Source organism: Drosophila gunungcola, unplaced genomic scaffold, assembly GCF_025200985.1.
Source record: "Drosophila gunungcola strain Sukarami unplaced genomic scaffold, Dgunungcola_SK_2 000001F, whole genome shotgun sequence".
NCBI lineage: Eukaryota > Metazoa > Arthropoda > Insecta > Diptera > Drosophilidae > Drosophila > Drosophila gunungcola.
Genome location: NW_026453197.1, coordinates 15,765,427 through 15,789,376, shown reverse-complemented (window position 1 = coordinate 15,789,376; position 23,950 = coordinate 15,765,427). Strand labels below are relative to the sequence as shown.

The window sequence follows — 23,950 nt, the reverse complement described above, 5'->3', positions numbered from 1 at the left end:
CATCATCGTCCTTGTCATCGGCCGCCTTTAGTTTGCACTTGACCACAAATTGCTTGGCTACGGTTTGCTTTTGCCTTCTAACTAAGCTTTTGTCGTTCGACTTCAACATCCATTCGCACAGAAACAAATTTTGTTTATCTTTTGCTGGCACTTGAGTTGAGTTGAGCTGAGCTGAGTGCAAAGTTACGGATGGTTGGGAGTTGAGATGCGAATGCGAATGTGAATATGAATGCCAAGTGGGGTCTTAACAGCTGCGACAATTAGACTTCTACCTGCCTTTCAGTGCTTCGTCTGTCAATCGTAAGCCCTGCATTGAATAACTTGATTTGAGCTGATTGTGACACCTTGTGTGAGGTCCTCAATACCAAATCAATCATGGTTTGTTGCCAAGAACAAACTAATACAGTATTTGAATACAATTTCATTATTTACTTTTAAATAATTGAAATAAATTAATTTATTTCTTTTGGTTTATTTCATTGTTTTCTTATATACAACCTCAAACAGTGGTATTTCGTTTATAACATTTATTTATAACATGTAGATAAAACAATAATCTACAAGTATATATATATTTTTTCATATAACATATTTTTCTAATAAGAAAACCTAAATAAATTATTCTTTTCGACCACAAAACTGATGCTATTCAAAGACTCATTTCCTTAGACCCAAAAGTTACGAGTCACCAACATATATTGAATTCATGAATAGAACCACATGTTTATGTATCACTATTTTGATCAATGTATTTAATATTAATGTGTTCTTGCAAGCCAAGAGTGGCAAACAAAAAGCACGGAAATGAGAATCGTATTTAAGGATGGATGGGGGGGTGTATTTCATTCAGAAGCAGGGCAAAAGGCCGCGCCACAAAAACTAATTTGTATGCGGAAGGCAGCGGGTGTCGCCAACGGACGGACACTCGTTCTGTCGGGCGTTTTGTTTTGCTTGTGCCATGGACGCGGCCAAAATGCGTAATCTGTTTCTGTTTCGGTTTCTTGCCCAACGTGGGCGCACTACTGTGAGTGTGGCTTTATGCGAAAGTGCCAAAGCGCAGGTGACGACGATGACGGCGACACTTTTTCTGCAAAAGTGTGACAACGACGGAAGGCTGTCGCCACGGGCAGAAGACATTAGTTATCCATATGGGTATGGGTGTGAGGAATGGTAGGTCAGGGATGTTGCCCTTTAAGACTTTATAAAAGGACGTGGGCTTTGAACAACTAGTTATCCACTTAAATTGCTGTCTACCCAAAGAGTAGGAATATCAAAGGGCTTATTGATATTATAGCATTTCAAATGGTTTTGAAATTCATTCTTAACTATAAACAAACTTAATCCTAAATACTTTTAAAACCTATTTAATTTTCAAAAGCATTTAAATTTAAATACATTTTTAAAACGACTTTAATTCCTCAAATTAAATTCAGGAATCCTGGGTGCGGGATTAATAATTACATCATAAGCCCTGAAGGAACTCAAAATTCTGCTCTTCATAGCGTTCAACCGTCAAACAATTGCGCAAATTAAAACATTTTTAATTAAGGCAAATAAAAAAGAGCGTTAAAATTGTCGTGTAAACAAATTAAGACTAAACTGGCGAGCAACTGACGATGCTCATGAGGACAGGGTCTGAATAAACAAAGGAATAAATGATTAAATAAATAAACAGCAGCGGGAACGGTAACAACGTGGTAATCAAATCATTTACAAAATAAAGGAAAATTAGGGAAAATTGTATGAATTGTGCTCCTGCCGCCGACCGACATCCACGCACTAAGAGCAGTGGCAGCAAAGGCGAAACATTTCCGATGATTTCCACTTGTTAATGGAAAAGCAACGCCGGCAGCCAGCACGCACATGCCACGCCCGTATAATGTACGCCCACGACTTGGGGCCCCAGCATTTATTGCGTCCAGATGTATGCTACATACTTTTTATATTTTCGTGAAAAGACCAAAAACATGAATTTTGAGTTTCGTTAGGGAATAATTAAAACAACAAAATATAAATACGATAAACAACAAGGCGTGTTATTTTATTTTATGCATTTAAAAAAAATTTTTTTTGTCCTTATTTGTTATGCTACTACAAGCATTTGAAAATAAGACAAGTGCATAAAATACTATTTAACGAAAAACATGTGCTCAATATTTTGATTAACGGATTAACTCATAAGCAAAAAATTAAAGTACAAACGAGCTGAAAAGATAAGAATAAAATAAAAAAAAGATAATTTAAAAGATAGTCTCCTTTTTTTTAATACATTTATCTTTAATTTGATGAAATCCTTATCAAAGAAATATTTACGTACTATGTTTTACTTTGTCTTTCTGTACTTATTATTTTCAATGCTATTATGTTGAACTCCGCTGTACATTTAATGCAATATTCCCATTTTTATATTTTCTTTTGTAAGAGTATTTGGTTGCAACTGTGTGTGTATGTGTGTGAACTTTTGTTGGCTCAAATATTTGGTGCTTCTTATTCAGTTATGCTTTTTTTTTTTGTCGTTTTTGGTTGTTCCCTTATTTTGCTTTTAAAGCGTCGAAATTGTATAAAGCGTCTGTTATGGCCTTTTGGGGTGCTGATTCAGTTTGAGGTTCATAGGGGGTGGGCTTGAATGCTCTTTGTGTGCAGGACTGTGTGTGTATTTATGGCGTCTTTCGCCCTCAATTTCATTTGCAATTGAATTTGGAATTATTTTTCATTTTTGCTTGCGCATCTCACACACACTTGCACAGAAAGCAAAGGCCACAAGTGGCTTGAATGGGTCCATGCCAGTAATTGGGAGACGAAAGTGGGCGATGGGCGGTAGACGGTGGGGTAAAGGGGGAGTGGCAAGAAGGATCAAGTAAGGGAGTTGGAAGGCAAAAGCCCAACTACGAAAGCCGCTTGCATGTCTGAATGTCGTTTGTCTTCGACTCAAGCTGAATTTTTCCTGCTCCCGGGTGCTCTACTTTAACACCCAGTAATCTTAGTTCTGATGGGTGTTTCTGACTCAAATAAATTTAATACTGGCGAAACCAAACTTTTACAAACTTTCGCATTCGCAATTTCCATGTTAAATTTCATCAGTATATCATATATAATCCAAGTAAGTCTTAGGTTTGGCAGCAATTACTGGGTACGAAGTAGCTTTACAACGGTTTTATAGTTTTCTTTATTTCTTTTTTTTTATGTGTAATGCTTCCAGGACGACAAAATCCCAGCTGCCCTCAGCTCGACTGGCAACGGAAGTTGTAAAATTCATAAGTCGAGCAAGCGCGCGCGTGGCTTTTGTTCAATTGGCGCAACAAAAAAAAAGGACCACAAAAAATACAAATAAAATAAAATAGATATGCTACGACAAAAAACACGTAAAACATCGAAGTCGCAGTGAAAAATCTTGTACAAGTGCAAGAGTTGATCTGAACTCCAGTAAAAAGATAACACAAAAGTGCACTTTAATCTTTGTGCAGAAATCTCGACGAGGCGCTGGGCGATGCAGTCAAAGCCAAAGCGAAATATGATTGAAGTGGTGTCGCCAGAGAGGGGGTGTGTGGGTGTGTGAGTGTGGGCCAAAAGGGGGCCAAAGGATGGGTAAGCGGTGGGGCAAGGAATGTGTGCCGGCGAATGAAGCCAGTGTCGAGTGCACTTAGAAACGCAACAAATGCAATTCTGAATGTTTTCATTATATTTTCTTCTTTTCGTTTTAAACCCTTATGCACAAATGTTTTATAGTTTGTTCAAAGCTATAAAGGCGTTACCTTCACTTGTTTGTTTTGAACTAAAGTAAGCAAAACTATTTTTTTTAGTTTCATTTTAAAACATATGCTTGGTAGAAATAACATGACACCAAGAAGTGATCAAACAAATGGTGATTAAAAATGTATTATTGATGATGATTATTAGTTTATAGCTTCTGAACAAAACTTGGTTGTCAGAATTCTACTACTATTTAGAAAAGGTAGCCTTGCTGTTTAATTTTTTAAAGTTTTTTAACAAATGTTCCAGTTTTTGAATCCCATTTGTCCTTTTGAATATATTATATTATTTATATTGGTTCAAGCAAAACAACCATTTTGTTCCAATTACTACTGATTGGTAGATCTTCATTCCAATCTTAAAAATTTCTCTGACTGTAGCAAAAGAAGTTGTCGTGGAGGAAAGTAGAAAGAAAAAAGGGTGGAAAAAAGGACAGAAGAAGGCAAAAAGCAGCCGTTGAGTGGCACGGAGAAATTGGAAAAATGAAATGTGCCGGAGACGCGCGCTCTATTACGCTGGCGATGGCGACTCAACAGCTGTTGATTGAAATGGGAAATTGGAAGAAGGCGGAGGGCAAAAGGCAAAGGGCAGTATTGAGTTTGGATAAGGATTGGGGAGAAGGTGGAGAGCATGAGTACAGGGCACTGTCGTCGTCGGTCAAAGCGAGCTAGCTGGTGGGATGGCATAAAAACCGAAAATCAGACAACATCTTGGGGTTGGCTAGGCAGCATCAGATCAGCATCTTCGTACACTCTCGAAAGCTCATAAGAGTGGCAGCAACAATAAGGCCGGCCCTAAAAGTGGGAAAAACGAAAAGAAAATTCAAGCAGAAGGCGATGCAGCAAAATGAAATAAAAACGGGTCATTGGAGTAAGGAGCGGCATGCAACCAAATAAAACATAGCGAGGGATATATAGTATAGAAGGCAGCAGGCAGCATACTCGAGGGGTTGCCTTTGATATGCAAATTGCATGCCACTGTGGATTATGTGGGGCCTTCGAGGAGAGCGGGACATTCAGGGAAGCTGTGCCTCTTGCGGCTTTTCTGGCTTCTCTAGGGTTTACGTATTTAGTGGCTGCCTCCTATGTCTATGACTACGGCTTTTCCTGGAGCAACATTCCACCTGCATCCACGACCCGCTGCCTACACTGTTGGAAATTAGCATAGAAAATTAGTTAATCCTCAACCCTTGATATTAATTTTGTCATCACAGAAAACAAGATATTAAATATTTACAAGTAGTTATTAAATGTCGGCAGAACAATTGAGTTTTATGTATTATTTGTAAAGCTATTTATTTATTTATTTATTTTTAATTTAAATTTAAATGATTTATTTATTTTTTATTTTTTGTTGTTATTATTTTCAGAGCAGTAAACCTTTTGTCTATTATTACACACCCCTTTTAAACTTGGCATTAGCTTGTTTGCTCTACTTGTTTTTCTAGAATAAATTTAAAAATGCTGTGTGCTAAGTTTTTTTCAGTGCAATAAATTTGGCGTAGGTCGCGTGCTTGGCGGGCAACGTTGCCATCCTGCACTGAAGAACGACAACGCCGCCAAAATGCTTGTAATAAAGACAAACAGTTGGGGAGTTGGCAAATAAAAAGCGAGCGCGAAGAAAACGAAGAAGAATAAGCAAATGCATAATGGTAATGGCACGGCAGCAGCAAAAGCAACAGAGCCCAGCAACTTCACGCCGCCCCCGCTTACTTGACACAATAGCATCAGCCAAATAAAAATTTATAGCTCCACTGAAAGCTGCAATTTTTGCAACTGGGAGTTGGGAGCTGGAAGCCGGGAGCTGACTGGAGACTGGACTGGACAGCGGTCCTCGTCCTGGCGCCAGTATGAATATCGTCGGCATGCCAGCGCCAAGAAATAGTGTCAGCGGAGAGGGGAAATCCTGTTGCCTTGTTATGACTTTCGAGCGATTCGTTTGCTGGCTGGCTGGCTGAAAGGGTTCTCAAAAGGGGCGAAGATGGTGTTTTCGAGAAGCATTCAGGCGAGTGGCATAAATGATGTTTAATGAAAAGTGCAGACTGTCCTCGATATTGCAACTGTTGAGCTCCCTTTTAAAAAGCGCCAAAAGTAATTACATAAACTTGCTTTTCAACGGGAGAAGGAAGTTTTATATATAAATAAAAGCAATAATTAGATATGTAATGATTTTTGACTTCCCAACGTTACAAAAGAAAAAGTACCCAAATAAATAAAAACTTAATTAAAAATATATAATATATTGGCATTTAATATATATGACTTAATTAACTTATAATGTTAATAATAAAAAGCAAACATAAACAAAAATTAAATTTTTCCATCAATCAATTGATTTAATAAAAGAGGTCCGCCGTTTTATACCGGGCAAAGTTTTAATTCATTTATTCGCTCAGCTTAAAAATTCGTTTCATTGCCCCAGATTCGGGGCAGTTCTCGTAACTCAGAAGATTATTCTGGAAATGAATGTAAATGGCTGGGACCATAAACCTTCGCAGCTTTTAAAAATGTGCACCACTCTGCGGTGCAGTTCTTTATTCCCTTTTCCGCCCTGTTGCATTCCCCTTTTTTGTTTTTTTGGTTTATTTAATGTTGACAGTCGCGATGAGGGGTGAAAATGAAAACGCGAGCGAATCGCGTGCGAAACGCGTCCTCCGATTGTGGATAAAAGGCAGCAGAGCGACCGACCGGGTTTCTCTGGCTGCGCGCTTAAACAATAAAACAATAAATTTTCATTACCGGCTAGCGGCTATTAACAGTTTCCGCTGGCCAAGACAATGCTCCGCCAGAAGTCCCGGCAAAGCTGTGAATATAATTGTTGATACACTTTTAAAGTGCAGCAGGCGCTAAAGGATGTAGTACACTCCACTTTTTCACTGCGATTTTTCAAAGCAACTTTTTTTCATTTACACCGTTTTTACTTAAACATTTGACTTTGGCATTTGCATTTAAATTTTTCCCTTCGTATATTTCGCATCTGCGTGGGGTTGCTTTTAATTACATTTTTGTGGCTTTCACTGGGCAGGTCATAAATAATTTTCCCATTGAATTCAGTAAGATGGGGAAGGCCCCAAATGCCGGACTGCATCAGCAAATTAACATTCCTCATTCTGACCCTATTTTTTTTTCCTTACCAACTTACTTCCCGCATTCATTCTCTGCTTTTGTTCTTCCTTGCAGGTCACGTGGCCGGCTGTGGCATCACGGATGAGGTCTCTCAGTGGATGGAGAACATACAAAATTCAGCCGTCGAAGAGTTGCCGGAGCCCATGTCAAAGGACTACCAAAAGCTCCACCGGAAGCAGCTGCACAAAAAGTCCGCCCCACAGCAGCAGCAGCAACAGCAGCAGCAACAACAACAGCAGCAACAGCAGCAGCAACAGCAGCCCCATCCGCCCAAGAAATACATTGGTGGCGATGAGGACTTCAAGTATCCCCATCAGAAGTACACGAAAGAGGCGAACTTCGCCGAGGGTGCATTCTACGATCCTTCGACCGGACGTCGCCTGGGCTCATCCGCCAACGTGGCCGACTGGCATCAGCTCGTCCACGAGCGAGTGCGCCGTGCCACCGACGGCGGAGGTGGAGGCGGGTCCGGGAGCTCATCCGCCGGACCTGGTCGCGGTCGCGAGGACAACAAGAATACCTGCTCGCTCTACATTCAAACGGATCCATTGATTTGGCGCCACATACGCGAAGGCATCGCTGATGTAAGTAGCCATGGCTAAATGAAATAAGTTAAGTTAGACACACACAAAACGTAAATATAGTTAGAAAATTGTCTACGTTTGGGAACGAAATTCAATTAAATACATAAAAAATGAAGCCCGAAAACACAATTGGGCTATAATTAGACACCTCACTTAAAAAAAGTTAGAAAATTGTTAACATAAAACACTAAAGTATATACATTTCTAAATTACTATTTTTTTTTAAATTTGAATTTGGTATATACTTGGATTTTAGTATACATTGTAGAGAAAGCGGCCATGAAGCTACAAGTTTTTATGCTGACAAAATGGGGGCACGTGCCCGAAAACAAAAAAAAAAGCAGAAAAGACCATGAATTTTGCAATTTTTTACGAGACAGCAGACTTCTCACGAACGTGAAGTGCGCATAAAACAAAAGGAGGCACATAGTTTATGGGATAGGGAGATGACAGGGGCACATAGACATCGTAGTTGTCAAGCAATTTTTTTTGTATGTACTTTCCATGTTATGCGATATGGATAAACAGAAATTGACTGGTGTCCTACGCAATAACTTCAAAGTTCTGGTTTTCAGGGGCACATGGTTCATGGTTCGTGGAAATTTGTAAAATACCTGTGAAAAAGAAAATAATAAAAGATCAATATGTTTTATTGTTCACAGGGCTGACAAATTAAATAGAAATGGGAAACAGAACTTCCTTTTATAATTTTGTGCAATCATTTTAAGTAATTTTTCCTTTTTTTCTAAAAGAATAATTTACAACAATTTAATAGACATTGAAATTTGATTGCACGGTTACTTTTTACTTAAAAGAAAAGCAAATTAGTGATACTTCCATAGCATTTTTTCTTTGGAAAATATATTTGTTTACCTACTTATTCAGCGAATTTTCTCGCTCCATAAACTTGCCGAACCCTTTTTTGTCGCATTCCACAGCATTGCCTGCTTTTCGGGGCATCTGCAGAGCGAACATAGCTTTGCAATCATCCAATCAGCTGACCTCCTTCGGTTCGTACAGTGTATGCAATCAACCGTTATGGCCCGAAACCGTGTTAAACCACCCACCACCCACCGCCTCATCTCCGTCCCCCTTACCTAACCTCACCCCACCCCACCCATTTAGAGCCATTCTTTCGCCGCACTTTTATGTTTACGTTCGTTTTTTTCGCATTGTACGCGAGATGATTTCGACGTCAACATCCTCGTCACCAAAGTGCCAGCCTTATTTCCGTTTCCGCCCACGCCCACTGCCACTCTCACTCCCCTCGTCCTTTCCGGCTTTCTCCTTGTCTTCGCTTTCTCGTTTCCTCACGTATGTTTATTTGCAATGAGTTTTGCATAATTCGCGTATTTGTTTCGCTCACTCTTCCAACGATTCTCGTTTTATTTCGTGCTTTTTTCCGTTTCTCGTTTTATTTTTGTTCACATTTTTAAATCCTTCTAAAGGGTAAACAAATTTTGAATAGAAGTTTGCTTATCAGTTATATAAAAACCTATGGAACTATAAATTAATTTAATTATGAGCTATGAATAAGTCATGCAAAACTGTACAACTTTTCCATGGTTTGGAATGAATATTTGTTTTTTTTTTTTATACTTGCAAGGGAATATAAACTTCGGTCTGTCAAAGTTTCACATCCTTTTTCGTCCGCCTTTGTTTTTGTCTCTTGGGCACCGCGGCATTTTGATTTTTGAACCAAAATCGGTGGGTGACTGATGCTGGATCCCCGGATGTTTGGGGAGTGCGCATAAAGCCTTATAAACTTCAGCTGAAATATTCGTCGGGCTTAGCTGAATTTGCATTTTTATACAAATATATTTGAAGAGTGTTTGTTGGGTGGGCGTTGGAGTTGGCATAGATTGGATTGGATGAGCTTTAGATGAAAGGGGCGTTTTTGTTTGTCTGGCGGGGTGTGGGGATTTTTGGACCCGTTTACACAGATGTCAGCCGCATTTCCGCTTTCCAGCACATTGCGGTTTTGAGGTTTTTATTACCCCATCCCACAAAAATTTCAAGTGGTTTCACGTTAATTAAATCTGTTTACCTTGAAGCTTAAAAAATATTTTTTTATTTAATTCTAAATAAAATTTGGAGGGAAAGGCTTGCTGGTTTTGGCCTTAAAATGTAGCCTAGCTTTCCAAAGTTTAATGATTAAATTTATGTTGAACTCTAATATTCATTTATTATTAAATTTATTTAAGGATCAATGTTTACATACAAAATGTTTAATATGAGCAGTTTTCAATTTTTTTGAGCTATTGAAATTTAAACGCTGGAAGCCAGTGTTCCCTTGAATTTTGTCAACACCTTTTCATTGCGCCTATTTTTGGTAACAGCATGATCGTGGACGAAAGTACGAGGTGGATGTGAAAACGCGCGAGGAAATCACATCGCTGATTGCACATCACGTGACGGCCGTTAATTACATTTACCGCAACACAAAGTTCGACGGACGCACCGAGCATCGCAACATACGCTTTGAGGTGAGTACACAAACGCACTCGCCCACGACCACGCCCACACATAGCGGCAGTCCGGCGGACAAACAATGATGATGGGATAAGGACAAAGCGGCAGGACCCGCCCCACAGCACCTTTCGACCACAGCAGGACATTGGGAGCTGGTTAAACCGTGTGGGGACAGGTCTTTAGTGCAGTGTATATTAAATCACGATCCGGGTTTCCTAGACTACAGTTTTTGTGTCACACGCGACTAATTGATTGCGTTAATTGAGTTGCAATATACATATAATATTATTTCTGCGAAATGCAGGTCAGTTTTTCACACTTTCTGATTACAAAATGCTACGCAATCACGTAATTTTATATGCAAATTTCATTTAAGGACACATCTCAGAATTTAAATAAATGTTTGAGAACAGTAAATTTATTTATTTATGTTCTAATTTCAATTAAATACAAATGACAGAATATGTAAAAATTTTAATAATTAATATTGACAATATAGTCCAAAAACTATATTAACAATGTTCAATTTATCAGGAGCGCTTACCAAGTACAATATCATAAATAAATGTAAAGAATTTTACTGATGTACTATTATATTCTTAACATGTAAATGCATTCAATAATTGTTTTTGTTTATATTTATATAACATAATATTATTTCTCTTATGCTAGGTGCAACGCATTAAGATCGATGACGATTCGGCCTGTCGAAATTCCTATAATGGCCCACACAACGCCTTTTGCAATGAGCATATGGATGTGTCGAACTTTTTGAATCTCCATTCCCTGGAAGACCACTCGGACTTTTGTCTGGCCTATGTTTTTACCTACAGGTTGGTAATTGGTTTAGTTACAATTTAGAAAATTCTTTAATTTATTAAAACGACTACCCCTTTTACAGAGATTTCACGGGCGGCACTTTGGGTCTGGCCTGGGTGGCGAGTGCTTCGGGAGCCTCTGGTGGAATTTGCGAGAAATATAAGACTTATACGGAAACGGTGGCCGGACATTATCAAAGCACAAAGCGATCCCTCAACACGGGAATCATCACTTTTGTAAACTATAATAGCAGAGTGCCACCGAAGGTATCGCAGTTGACATTGGCCCACGAGATTGGACATAACTTTGGATCACCTGTGAGTTTGGGAAACAAATTTGATTCCCAGTTGGGATACGAATAAACCAAGTTCTTAAATTTCTTAAGTTTCTGTTTACCTTCCTAACTTTGTTTTATATTTATTATTATTTCTAGCATGACTATCCGCAGGAGTGTCGTCCTGGTGATCTCAACGGCAACTATATTATGTTTGCCAGTGCCACCTCCGGTGATCGACCAAATAACTCAAAGTTTTCGCCCTGCTCCATACGGAATATCTCCAATGTCCTCGATGTGCTGGTGGGGAATACGAAGCGGGATTGCTTCAAGGCCTCCGAGGGAGCCTTCTGCGGCAACAAGATCGTGGAGTCCGGCGAAGAATGCGACTGTGGCTTCAACGAAGAGGAATGCAAGGACAAATGCTGCTATCCACGTCTGATCAGCGAGTACGATCAGTCGCTGAACTCCAGTGCCAAGGGCTGCACACGACGTGCCAAGACGCAGTGTTCGCCGTCGCAGGGTCCCTGCTGTTTGTCCAACTCCTGCGCCTTCGTGCCCACCAGCTACCATCAGAAGTGCAAGGAGGAGACGGAGTGCAGCTGGTCGAGCACCTGCAATGGAACCACGGCCGAATGTCCAGAGCCACGGCATCGGGATGACAAGACGATGTGCAACAATGGCACTGCACTATGCATGCGTGGTGAATGCAGTGGATCACCTTGTCTGCTCTGGAACATGACCAAGTGTTTCCTCACATCCACCACGCTGCCGCATGTCAATAAGCGCAAACTCTGCGACTTGGCCTGCCAGGATGGCAACGATACCAGCACCTGTCGCAGCACCAGCGAGTTCGCCGAGAAGTACAACATACAAAAGGGTGGCATTAGTTTGCAGCCAGGATCGCCCTGCGATAATTTCCAGGGCTACTGTGATGTGTTCCTCAAGTGTCGAGCCGTGGACGCCGATGGTCCGCTGGTGCGGCTGAAGAATCTGCTGCTCAATCGGGAGACCCTGCAGACGGTGGCCGAATGGATCGTGGACAACTGGTATTTGGTTGTGCTAATGGGCGTGGCCTTCATCGTTGTCATGGGAGCCTTTATCAAGTGCTGTGCCGTGCACACGCCCAGTTCGAATCCAAAGAAGCGGCGGGCTCGTCGCATCAGTGAGACATTGCGAGCTCCCATGAATACGTTGCGTAGAATGGTAGGGTTTGGCAGTAGCTTTTGTTTTTTAATTTATATTATATTTTAATTTATTTATTTATAATTTATTGCAGCAACGACATCCCAATCAGCGGGGAGCAGGACCCAGAAGCATTCCACCGCCGGCGCACGAGGCGCAGCACTATCCACGCAGTGGTGGAGGAGGAGGAGGAGGAGGAGGCGGCGGAGGAGGAGGAGGAGGAGGTCGCAATGGTGGCTCCCGGCCGCACCACCAAGGATCGCATCCGCATGATTGGGATCGCCAGCAGGGCGGTCACTCAGTTGTGCCACTGCCCACTGGCGGCAGTCACGCCAGTCGCAATTCGGCAGCGAATCAGGCGAGAAGGAGCGATGGTCGCGGCACACGCTCCACCAGCAGTGGAAGACCACAGGCGGCCGGCAGTGGAGGCGGTGCAGCCAGCAGCAGTGGAGCATCGCGATCACATGGCGGCGGCGGTGGCGGGTATGGAGCCGAACAGGCGATACCGGGTTCCATTGGTGGTGGTGTGCAGGCGGCCATTAGCAGCGGCGGTGTGGTGGCTCGGGCCCAGCTGCCGCTGCCATTGCCGCCGCCAAATGCACAGCAGCAATTGCAACAGCAACAGCACCAACAACAACACATACAACTACAGCAACCGGCACTATCGCCGCAGCAGCAACCGCAGCAAGCGTTCTACACGCCGAAAGGTGTGTGTCTTCTCCGTTTCCCCACCCCCCCAAAAAAAAAAGAGTGAGCCCCCTGAGTTGGTAGTTTTTGCCCCCCCAGAAATGCTCCTCTCTTCATTTTTTGTTACCCCCCATTTAATTTGTCGTTTTTCTTTTCGTTTGCGAAACGCTACAAATTCAGAACTACCACCACGCAATAAGTCCCGATCATCACGTACCAACAACACCTCCAACACAACAGCCACCAACTCATCCACCGCGGCAGTCGGCAGTGGGTCGGGATCGGGATCGGGGGCGGGCGGCAGTAGTAGTAAGAGCAAAAGCGGTAAAAGTGCCAAAGCCAAAGACTCAAAGTCGCAAAAAGCGCAGCAGCAGCAGCATCAGGGCAGCAGCCGCAGCAGCAGCAAGGAGAAGGCCGTCAAGCCAGTGCGCCGCAATATCGTTTATTGATGAGTGTGTGTGGATCCATCTCACATTGCCATACAGAGAACACTGAAAGACAGACCCCCATGTATCCCAATAAAAAACCAAAAAAACGCCCGCTGCTAGTCATCGATTCATGAGTTGTTGCTTCCCATCACCAAACACAAACAAAAAAAGAAATGAAAATGAATATGAAAAATATTTTCTATTAACCGATGCAATTGGTATGACCTATGTGATTTTTTCCCAGTTTTTTCCTCTTTTGGTTTGAGATCCCTTTTTTAATTATTTTTTTGAATGCATTTTTGTCCCTGTTTTATAATCTGGTCGTACTTTTTCACCTGCATGTGTACTCTCTCCTGATTTCCCTTGATTTTGGTTTTGCCCCATTTTCGTTTAGTTTGGATAATGTTTTTGTATTGTTGTTGTTATGTTTTTGCATGTGCATTCAAATGGTTTATTTAACACACTCTATTAACAATAACATTGACTTAAAAACTCCGATTTCTGTGATTATAAAATCACTCAAAAGGGGTTAAATGGGATTAATTAATTTTAATCGCAAAAGCGTTTCTAAATACCTTTTTTTATAAATATATTTATTTTTTAAATTTAAAAAAAAATACAAAAAATCAGAAATGTCAAAAATAATTTTTAAAAAAGCCTATAAGTGCAGTATAATTCCCTTTATTATAAATATAAAATTTATTTATTTATTTATTATTATTTATTGGAAATTTAAATTGCAAGTAATTACAAAAAATTATAATTTCAGTAACGATTAACAGATTAAAAAATGTTAAGTGTAATGTCTCTTAAAAATACTAATTTACTTACGCAACTAATAAGTAATGTTCAAGTACAATTAATTAACTGATAAATATTAATATTTAATTTGTTTGCTTTCTTAGGCGTCGCGCCGCCGCCGCTACAAGTAAGCTTTAGTCGGCCGACATCGTTGCACGAGCAGCAGCAGCAACACCATCTGCAGCAGCAACAACAACTGGAGCCGCAGCAGCAACACGCCTACGCCGATGCCTATGCGGCCTTGGGGCGGGGCCAATATGAATCCACTACGCGGGCGCCCAATAATAGCAAAGTTTGACAGCCAAAAGTGGCAATGGAGCGCCATAAAAGGCCAAAGGCTAAGCGACTCAAGCAGCAGCAGCAACAACAACAACATCAACAGCAAACAACACAGCCCAAACAGCAACAAAAGCAAAAACAACATAAATCAAATGAACTCAAATTAAATGTAAATGTAATTTTTATGCTAATTATTTTTATTTAAGCAATGTTTGTATGCCACATAGGAAAACCGCCAGAAAAAAACAAAAACACAAAAAAAAGATGCAGACAAATTTCATAAAACAGAAAAAGCTAAAAGTGAATGATATTTTTGACTAAATAAATTGAAATGAAAAATACGAATGCAAAGTATGGTTAATATAAATAATTAAAAACGGCAACATGCATAATACATATAAAATCGAATGGTGAATATATACATTTGTATGTATATATTTATTATGCATACACAAATATTAAATAGCAGCAGCCACAAAAAATTATTATGACACATGAAAAGAAAAACTAAAGTTTAATTGTATGCAAAAAGCATTCTATATGACGGTGAGATTTCTAAACGGGAAGCATGTATACAAAATTAATTACACACTTGAATCAGAAAAATGTGTTTTGTACAAAAAATTAATTAATGCAAAAACAGTGCGAATTAATTAAGCGACATGAAAAAAGAGCGGAAACAACAAAGCATTTAAATTGTATTTATCTGTACCGAAGGCTAAGTGTTTATTTAAAGCCGTCAAAATTGCATTTGTAAACTAGCAAACACAACCATGAAAACCAAAAAGTATAAAAACCAGAAATATTAAATGAAAGAGCGAGACTTAAAACTAATGGTGGAAACAATCCAATCTTTTTAATTTGTTGCCAAACGCATCTTGCTGTATGACTTTCGAACGTCGCTTTGATTGTTTTCCGTATACATTTTCCTTGTGCAGAAAAAGCAAACGAAGTAACTAATTTTTATATTTCTCGTATTTTTACTATCTTAGGTACAATTTTCTATTGTCAATTTTTATTAGTATTAGGTTTAAAGCTTTATGTTTTAGCAATCTGGTAGCAAGACCACCACTGATTATGTTTAATGTTATCTATCATATATGTGTATATCTGCCAACATTGAAATCTATTTTTATGTACGTATTTTGTAATACGTAGGTCATGCATATACGAGTCTATGTGTGCTTGTAATTTACTTTGTTGAAGTCTCTTAATTTACTAGTTTATGTTTTTTGTTTTTGTCTGTGTTTCGTATTTGCATGCTCAAAACTGTAACGTGCAACACACGGAGTCCCGACTGATGAACTACTCCAAGAAAAGACATTCATAGGATGGAATATTTTTAATTATTTCGTTGGAAATCCTTGTGTTCAATTCCATTATTACATCCAAATTTTAAAATATGGTCTACCATAGAGTTTTCTCGAATCGGTTCTAAAATTATTGCTTCTAAAATGTATCCCGTGTTCTGTGGTAGCTTTATTTTCAATTCCTGTAAGACTCAACGTAAAAGAACATCTTCAAACTCTTGTAAATAAACTCTATGAAATATATATATATATATATATAAATATAAATACTAAAACATACTTTAAGGAATAAATTAAAAATGAATTGCATATACAGAAAAAGCGTAATAAGTTTACAAAATAATTAAATTACATAAATTGATATATGAAATATGTATTCAATTCAAATTGACAAGTGAATAATGCAAAGAAACGAAACAAACAAAAAGCGAACAAAGCAAAACTATGCTTTTGATTTTTCTCAAACAACATAGTAAACAAAGAACAAAAACAAAAAACATTTAACTATTAATTTAATTAAAATAAATAAAGAATTAATTAATTGACTTTAAGTAAACTAATTAATTATGATTATGGAAACAAAATTTCTTAAAAAAGAATGAATGAATATGAGAAAAGATAATAAAAAACAAGAAAACCTACTATTTTATAAAATAAATAAATGTGTTTATATTCATTGGTAATATATTCTTCGATAATATTAGGTTTCAACCCACTTAAAGCCTTCAAAATTTGTTTTTTTAATTTTATTTAGTGAGATAATGGTCAAGGCACTTTGCGAAATTACACATTTGTTTACACATACTTATAAATTAGTATACAAAAACGGTTTTGGTTAAGAACGAGCAAGACGAACACATAACATCATGGGATTTTTTTTCGAGGACAACTATGCGCGAATTCTAGAGGTCTTCTTGCTCTTGTCGGCCTTTGGTGGCGGTGGTCCACTTCGTCCTGCCTGCATATGACGATTGTAGATGCTATCGAGGATAAAACTGATAAGTAGGGAATACTCTATTGAATATTTTGATGACTCACATTTTGTAGGTCTCCGTTTTGAGGTAGTCGATGACATGACTAATGCCTAGTAAATATTGCTCGGCAATGGGATTGACCCAGGGATTCTCCTCCATCTTCATCACCGACTTGTTGCTCAACAGATCCAGTTGGGCAATTTCTGGCGGCAGGACCTGCAGCCTATTATTCTGAATGTGCAGCTCCCGGAGTCGCAACAAGTCGCCAACTTCTCGAGGAAGCTCCAGCAGATCGTTGTCGCGCAGTCCGAGAATTTGCAGATTCTTCAGCTGGCCCACCTCCTTGGGTATATATTCGAAATCATTATCGCCCAGATATAATGCCCTTAGAGTTTCCATGCCGAAGAAGTTGCCCGGAAGCACCTGTTCGTTTAGATTGTTGTACGACAGGTCCAACACCTCCAGCACGGGAAAGGCTCCAAAGCCTCGAGGTAAGTTGATTAGCTTATTAATGGATACATTAAGGATGCGGAGCTTGGGCATGGACGACAGCGAAACAGGCAGTTCGGCCAGCTGGTTGTTCGAGAGGTTTAAGATCTCCAGGTTCAGAAGGTTCGCGATTCCAGGACTGATCACACTGATCTTGTTGTGGGACAGGGTCAGTCGCGTGATATTGGCCATGTTGACTGTTGAGAAAGAAATTGAGGGGTTAGAAAATATTTATTTTAATATATATATTTGTGATTGACCATAGCGTCATAGAAATCTCATCTTATTTGTTTGGAAAAGCTTTTTGTAAAACAAAAATAAACAGATGTATTAAGTTCAACGTTATTTTAAAAAACGAAAAAGGTTTTTCCAACAAAATAATGAATTTTTTATTGTTTTAAGAATTAGTTTTACAAACTATTTTCATATATAATAGCACCAATTTAAAAAACATTTTGCTATTATTCTAAATTATTTATTTAAATTGTATTCGCTGCAAATTTCGCACTGGGCTCAAATGTAAACAGCTGACTGCACGCAACAAGTATAGACGCCAGAAGTAAGAGCGAGATAACTATATTAACATAGGCATGCGCATCGTTGTTCTTAAAAATAATTTGATAATTAAAAAGATAAAAACCATATAATTCATTTTAACAATAAAAATAAAATAAAATAAATAAATTAAGAAGAAAACTTTGACAAATTTAATTCTCTTTCAGGAACCACTTCGGCATCGCAATACAGTTTTTAAAGGGTTTGTTTACATTCTGTACACTACATGATTTCTATTTTGGTGCTGGCGTCATCGCAATTAATAAAACAGAATGCTTCAGTTAATTAGCACACTTAAGAGTTTAGAAAAAAAGAACATAACTAATCTTGAATTTTTCTCAACATCTGGGCGAGGTCTTATTTTGCGTGGGAGTGTCTACTGTCCATTGACTCACTTTCGTACAATGTAAACTTAACTTCATGCATTTCGATACTTACACAATCCAGGCAACTCCTCGAAGGACGACAGATTTTTATCCACCAGGTCCAACTCCCGGTTTTGAGTTTCCCTTGCCTCATCCAAAACTTTCTTTGCCTTCGACATCTTTGCGTTTGCGAGTGTTGATTGTTAACAGAAATTATGATTTTTACATTTCTGGTAGGAAAACGTTAATTTTTAACATTTCTGTTGGGACTCACCTTTGCGCTTACTGGTAAACACTGATTCATTTTGGTTCAGTATAATCACAAATTTACAAAAAATACTGAAAATAACATTTTAAAATATTATATATTATAAATTATAATAAACAAATTTTAACGGTACAATAATCTAATCTTAAAACTGTAATTTATCTACTTCTTAAACAATTTATTTTTTACTTTACTTTTGTAAGCCGGAAAAATCGCATATAAAAATACAATAAAACCAAAAGGTCTTGTAAAAATTGTAGTTTCTTACACGTTGATAATTAAAGAATTAAGTTCTTAGATATCAATAAAGAAAAACAAAAAACATACATTTTGCAAGCGTTCACTTCGCATTTTAAATGGATGCCAGAGAGCGAGAAAAATTAAACTTGACACAAAGATAACATGTGTAATAATTACATGACCATTTGACATGTAAAAATAATGTATGTTATACCTCCAGCAACATTTCAATTTAAAATAATATTAATTATTCTGTATTTCTGAAAATTATATTTTGAATTAATACTTTATAATTATATAAGTTTTACTTTAAACTTATATATATAGCTTCGTCGAAAACATTTAGTTTTTAATTGGTATGATAAGGCTTTCTGGTCATTTTCAAATTTTGTCTAAAATAGAATTTATTGATTTAAATTTGTTAAATATAAATTGTGTTTGACTTTGAGCTTCAATTTTCATTACCTTTCATTAATAATTATTTTTATAAACAATCACCTACTGAGTTACTTTCAAACTATTTGCTTTGCCACTCATAATGGCTCCAAAACTGTACCTACTGCACTTTTCGTTTGCATATGTTTTTGTGTGGGCCGTTTTCAGCACTTTTCCGTCACATTAATATAGATTTTACAACTTTTTGGGTCACTATGTTACACAAACAATGCACTTGGCCTAGTTTTTGGTTGGAAAGACAAAAACCACTTTTGTTACAAGGCAAAAAATGATTGAATATCCACGCGCGTTTTAATGTCAAGACGGATTATAAGGCATTCACGTTATAGAATGAAAAGCATGTTCTATTATAATATGTCTCCGCTTCTTCGAAATTAATTACCAAAATAGCCAAAAGGCGGAATGCGTCGTGCGTCGTGCGATCGTCTCGAGTAACTAAAAAGAGATCTCTCGCAGCGTCAGCGAGATCGATCAAAAGTGGATGTGTGTGGGGTTTGGGGCGAGTTTGGGGCGATGGTGCCTGGTTTTGCCTTTTCTGATTGTCGCCACTGCCGGCAAAAACAAAAGCAGCAAACCCAAACCCGATATTGGGTTTTGTTTGGTTGATTTCATTAAACGTATTTTTTATTTTTTTGCAGCATCTTCACAGTGCGGAAAACCAGTTTGAAATGTAGTGATGAACTTGAATTCCAAACCGATTATAGGGCTCAATTTCGAGGCATAGTTAAAGCATAAAATCGACAATTATTTTCGGCTTATAAATTTGCACAGCTTCTAACACAGCAAATCACAACATATTCCAGAGATGTATGGGTTGCAGAACAAAGCTGCACACCTGAATATAGAATGTCTAAAAAATACTTATTAATCGTTATCCTAATTTTACTGCCAGTCTTCGCCAGTGTTGCAGTCGTAAGAAGATCCCGAGTCTGTAAGTCGTAATGCTGCTCGAATATATAACACAAATAATATACATAATATTTATATTCAGTTTGCAAAGGAAAACGGGGATGGGGCCATTGCATGGCAATGAATCAGACATGTCAACTTAGACGCTATAAGGACAGATTTTGCAAAGCCAACACTGTGTGTTGTGCAACGTAATAAATTGAAGAGAACTTTTGAAATAAAATAAAAAATAATTAGTTTCCCACAGTTAATTAATTTATTTAATGTAGTTTTTTCCACAGTTTACAAAGGAATTAACAAAGAACCAAATATTACACATTTGCTTCTCATTAGAGTCGGAATGGTTATTTTTGAGATATTTTATATTCTGGTTTTACTTCTACTCCTCGCCCCTGACGACACTGAAAGTAAACTCCGATATATAAGTAAGTTTTGGATCAAGTAATAAGGTTGTATGTTTCAATACTAATCGACTGAGTTAGTTTGCAAGCGCAGGAAGGAAAGAAATTGGGGACGCTGCATTATAAAAGGTTCTGAATGTCGTGGTGTAATCCATCTTAATCGTGTTTGCAACTCGCCCATTGCCCACTGCTGTGTTCTCCCTCCTGGACAATCCTGGGAAAAAAAATCATATGAAGAAGAAAACAACAGCAACTGAAACTGATTATCTAACCACCCTTCCGCAAAGCGAACAACTAAGCACTTCAAAACCAAAATAAGAAGAATATTTTTAACACTTTGGAAGTTTTATAAACTAAATATATTCACACAAAATTAAGTTAGCACCGCTGAAAATATATGGTGATGGCGACTAAATAAATATTTTTGATACTTCTGGACTATATTTCCAAAGGAAAGCGACAGTCCTTTTTTTAAAGTTATAATTTTAATTATTATAATTTTTTAAGGAATTTAATGAAGTTTTTTAATACCATAATCCTAAAATAGGTTACTTTTAAACTACAATAACATAAAGCGATTAAGTCCAATCTGATGAAAATTGTATTTAAATGAATCCCAAGACATTTCGATAATCTTTTTACAGTTAGAGCACCAAAGCCTTTGGAACACAATTCCAGTTGTGCGTGAAATATCGTAAAATTGGCACAAAATTCTGGCTGAGTACATGTCTGATATCATCTCCTTCAGTACAGTAGTTGCCGGGGGTTTTCCGCTTTGCCTGTTTGTTGCATTTTTAATTACTCAGTTGTGCTCCAGTTGCCGATGCCGTTGTGGATCTCCGATGTTTGTGTGGATGCCTACCATTTTGGCTTTCGTATTAATTTTCATTTCGCCGGTTGTCGAATCCGCAAAACAGAAAGTTTGTCTTATGCGCCTGCATAATTTGCGTGTTGCATCCACTTTTTTATTTTGCAGTTTCAGTTCTGCCTTTTGGGGCGAACTGGCCGGAATGATGGCGAGTGCCTTTGCTGTTGCGGGACGCACACACTTCCGCCGTATAAAATATGCAAAACAATGCAAACTCTCTTTCGCCTGGCCAGCGCAAAGCAACAACAATAGAAACCAAATAAAAACTTTCCCTGGCCCAAAATTAATTTTTGTTTTAGATGGCGCGCAGATTTTTCGGCTGCATTTTTGGCTGCACTGCTAATGCTGCGGCACAGGCTAAGGCACCATTTACCACCACCACCACCATCACCATCAACCGAAATGGTGGCCACCGACCACTGTCCGTAATTTTTGTTTTAATTAACTTTTTGTTTGCCTTTTTTCCCGTTTCCCAAAGTTTTGCAGATCTGTGCAAATTGCGCTAATTTTGAAATGGTGGGCAACAAAATGTTTGGAAATACATTTTTCATTTTCAGAAATTTTAAGGGTCGCTGATGTTAGGATGATATGAATTACAGTTGGCGGTGCGAAAATGTAGGGCCTTAAAACAAATTTTATATTTAGTAGTTTTTATCTTAAATAATGTTTTACTGTTTAGAATATTGCTTGGCCTTTCTCTAGAAGTAACATTTTATGAAGCTATTTCTTTTAAATTTATTATTATATTTTTTATATTTTTGTTTGTTTTTCTCCGTTTTCCAAAGTTGTTTTTGTTTTTTTAAGTAAAATGTATATTGCTTGGCATTTCTGTCTTAGCTAATTTTTAGGAAGCTATTTTTACCACTTAAATAAATTTGATATATATTCAAGGCAAAGTTGATTGTGTAATTCAAATTTGTTAATTTTTCCAAAATGAAGTAAAACTTCTCTTCTCTAGCCGGATTTTGATAATTTATTAGGCCTTAATTCAGCTGTAAGACAAAGCATGTAAGATGGAACCGCAATACCTACTGAAACCATAAATTGTTCATTGCCAATGCTATGTTTAAAATTCTAAAAGGGACATTTGGCGGCCATAAATTTGCATTAAGTGCTAACCTTATTTAAATTAGGCCTTCAGTAACGTCCGAGTGTGTGGGGCGGCAAATAATCGATTTGAATTCCAATGAATTGATGGCGTTTGCCTGTCGACGGTTATGCTAGCCCCCACTAATTTGTTCCCCTATTCCTGGCAGTGACCACTGCTAGAATGAGTTGTCGGCTGATTGAATGGCTCCAAGTGGGCTCAAACTGGGACGAAATCGGGACTGGTTAGGCTAACAGAGATATAAATGACGGTCCCCCCCTCGGAGCTGTCAACACACGGACATGGGCGCATACTTCTGGCCGGCACTGTCCGGCAGTTGGTCGCTTACTTTATTCCTGGCAATTTTTCAATGCGCTTTGTTTACTCGGACCCAAGGCATCTGGCATAAAGCCCGATAGCCTAAGGACCAGCCAGGCCTTGGCAATCATTGGCAACGGTTGCTTTGTAGCTTCATTGAGGCCTCGACCACAGGATGTGCCTTTTGCCGGCTTGCACTGACTTATCCGGCTTCCAGGCATCCCAGCCAGCCCTCCTTCGATCCTCCATTTCCCATTTCCCAGCTACCAGCTCCGTGCCGTTTGATTTACTTCAAACAATTGGCAACATCATACATCAACGCGGTTTTGTTTTTGTTTTGCGTATTCTTTTTATTCCTTTTTTGTTAAATAAATCCTTCTTGTGAGCTCCTTCATCGGTTTTTGTACTCGTCTCAGGTTTTGTCCAATTTGTTCAGATTTTGATGATTTTTGGTGCTATGAAGGTTTTAAAGAAATTTTGAATCCTTCTTATATACACTTATTTTTTATATAAGACTTATCAACGATTTAATGATCTCTTATTTTCTTTTAATAAAATATGTACAAAATGTAAAATGAGTAAAGAACATTATTAAATAAGATTTTTTCGCTGATATTGTATACCAATGTATTTCATTAAATCATTTTAAAATCAAATCAAAGCAACAATAATTATTAAATAAATGCAACACCATAATGTGTTGAAGCAGAAGAAGATGAACAAAATAATTTAATGTGCACATGCAAACGATGGGAAAACTAATCCATTTTAATTAAAGTAAATAAAATTGTACTTTCAAAGTGATGGTGGTTAGCAGAGCACACAGAGGGATTATGCAAACATTACAAAATGAGAAAAAAAAGGTTTAAAAGCATTACAACAAAAAACCGAATCAAATGGGAATAATTATTGAAGTCAGACGATGGGGTAAGGTTAGATAAACGGATTTAATTGTGGACTTTGTTTGTCTTTATGTAAAATGCATATTTCATAATTATGCATATTGCAAATAAATAGAATGCCATATTAATTTGTTGACAATTGCGAATTTATTAGCTGCACAAAGGGCTCAAATTCTGACTGATCTGGCATTTGGACTGTCAACAGATATTTAGCTGCTCATTAGTTCTCGTTCTCCCACAGTGTGAGCCCGACCTGCATCAAGTATACGCCGCATATGACCAACAGCACCTGCCTCATTAGGATTCAGTTTGAGTCCCGCTGCCTTCATCTCGTCTCAAGTCAGCTTTTGTGTTCCAGACTTCCGCTTCGCCAGCCGCAACAGACAAAAAGAGACACACGGAAA

General features: G+C 38.3%; 2 protein-coding genes and 1 long non-coding RNA gene across 10 annotated transcripts in view; 2 read left to right on the top strand and 1 right to left on the bottom strand.

Annotated features, from left to right (window-relative positions):
* The window catches only part of LOC128262126 (disintegrin and metalloproteinase domain-containing protein 10), an 87,101-nt gene extending 72,065 nt beyond the window's left edge, over positions 1-15,036 (top strand). For 4 of the 6 annotated variants that reach the window (XR_008268318.1, XR_008268316.1, XR_008268317.1 and 1 more), the window contains exons 6-13: positions 6,930-7,459; positions 9,799-9,945; positions 10,604-10,764; positions 10,833-11,067; positions 11,184-12,230; positions 12,304-12,916; positions 13,077-13,542; positions 14,230-14,365. Coding sequence is in view for 2 of the 6 variants with exons in the window: in XM_052996206.1 (XP_052852166.1) it covers positions 6,930-7,459; positions 9,799-9,945; positions 10,604-10,764; positions 10,833-11,067; positions 11,184-12,230; positions 12,304-12,916; positions 14,230-14,423 (2,927 nt within the window). In the remaining 4 variants the exon portion in view is untranslated. Of the gene's footprint in view, positions 1-6,929; positions 7,460-9,798; positions 9,946-10,603; positions 10,765-10,832; positions 11,068-11,183; positions 12,231-12,303; positions 12,917-13,076; positions 13,543-14,229 lie in introns of all 6 variants that reach the window. The other 2 variants (XM_052996206.1, XM_052996207.1) reach the window with 2 other exon arrangements.
* A 1,416-nt stretch (positions 15,037-16,452) lies between these two features.
* LOC128262150 (ras suppressor protein 1) overlaps positions 16,453-23,950 on the bottom strand; it is a 122,686-nt gene continuing 115,188 nt past the window's right edge. Inside the window, exons 1-5 of one of the 3 annotated variants that reach the window (XM_052996245.1) lie at positions 19,444-19,582; positions 18,372-18,436; positions 18,171-18,276; positions 16,753-17,374; positions 16,453-16,694 (exon numbers count right to left, since the gene is read on the bottom strand). In XM_052996245.1, coding sequence (XP_052852205.1) covers positions 16,604-16,694; positions 16,753-17,374; positions 18,171-18,276; positions 18,372-18,401 — 849 coding nt within the window. In that variant the 5' untranslated portion in view covers positions 18,402-18,436; positions 19,444-19,582 and the 3' untranslated portion in view covers positions 16,453-16,603. Of the gene's footprint in view, positions 16,695-16,752; positions 17,375-18,170; positions 18,277-18,371; positions 18,437-19,070; positions 19,357-19,443; positions 19,583-23,950 lie in introns of those variants that run through there. The other 2 variants (XM_052996246.1, XM_052996248.1) reach the window with 2 other exon arrangements.
* Positions 19,797-20,792, top strand: LOC128262163 (uncharacterized). The gene is made up of 3 exons (XR_008268321.1): positions 19,797-19,992; positions 20,053-20,395; positions 20,453-20,792. It is a non-coding gene; the product is annotated as an uncharacterized LOC128262163 (long non-coding RNA).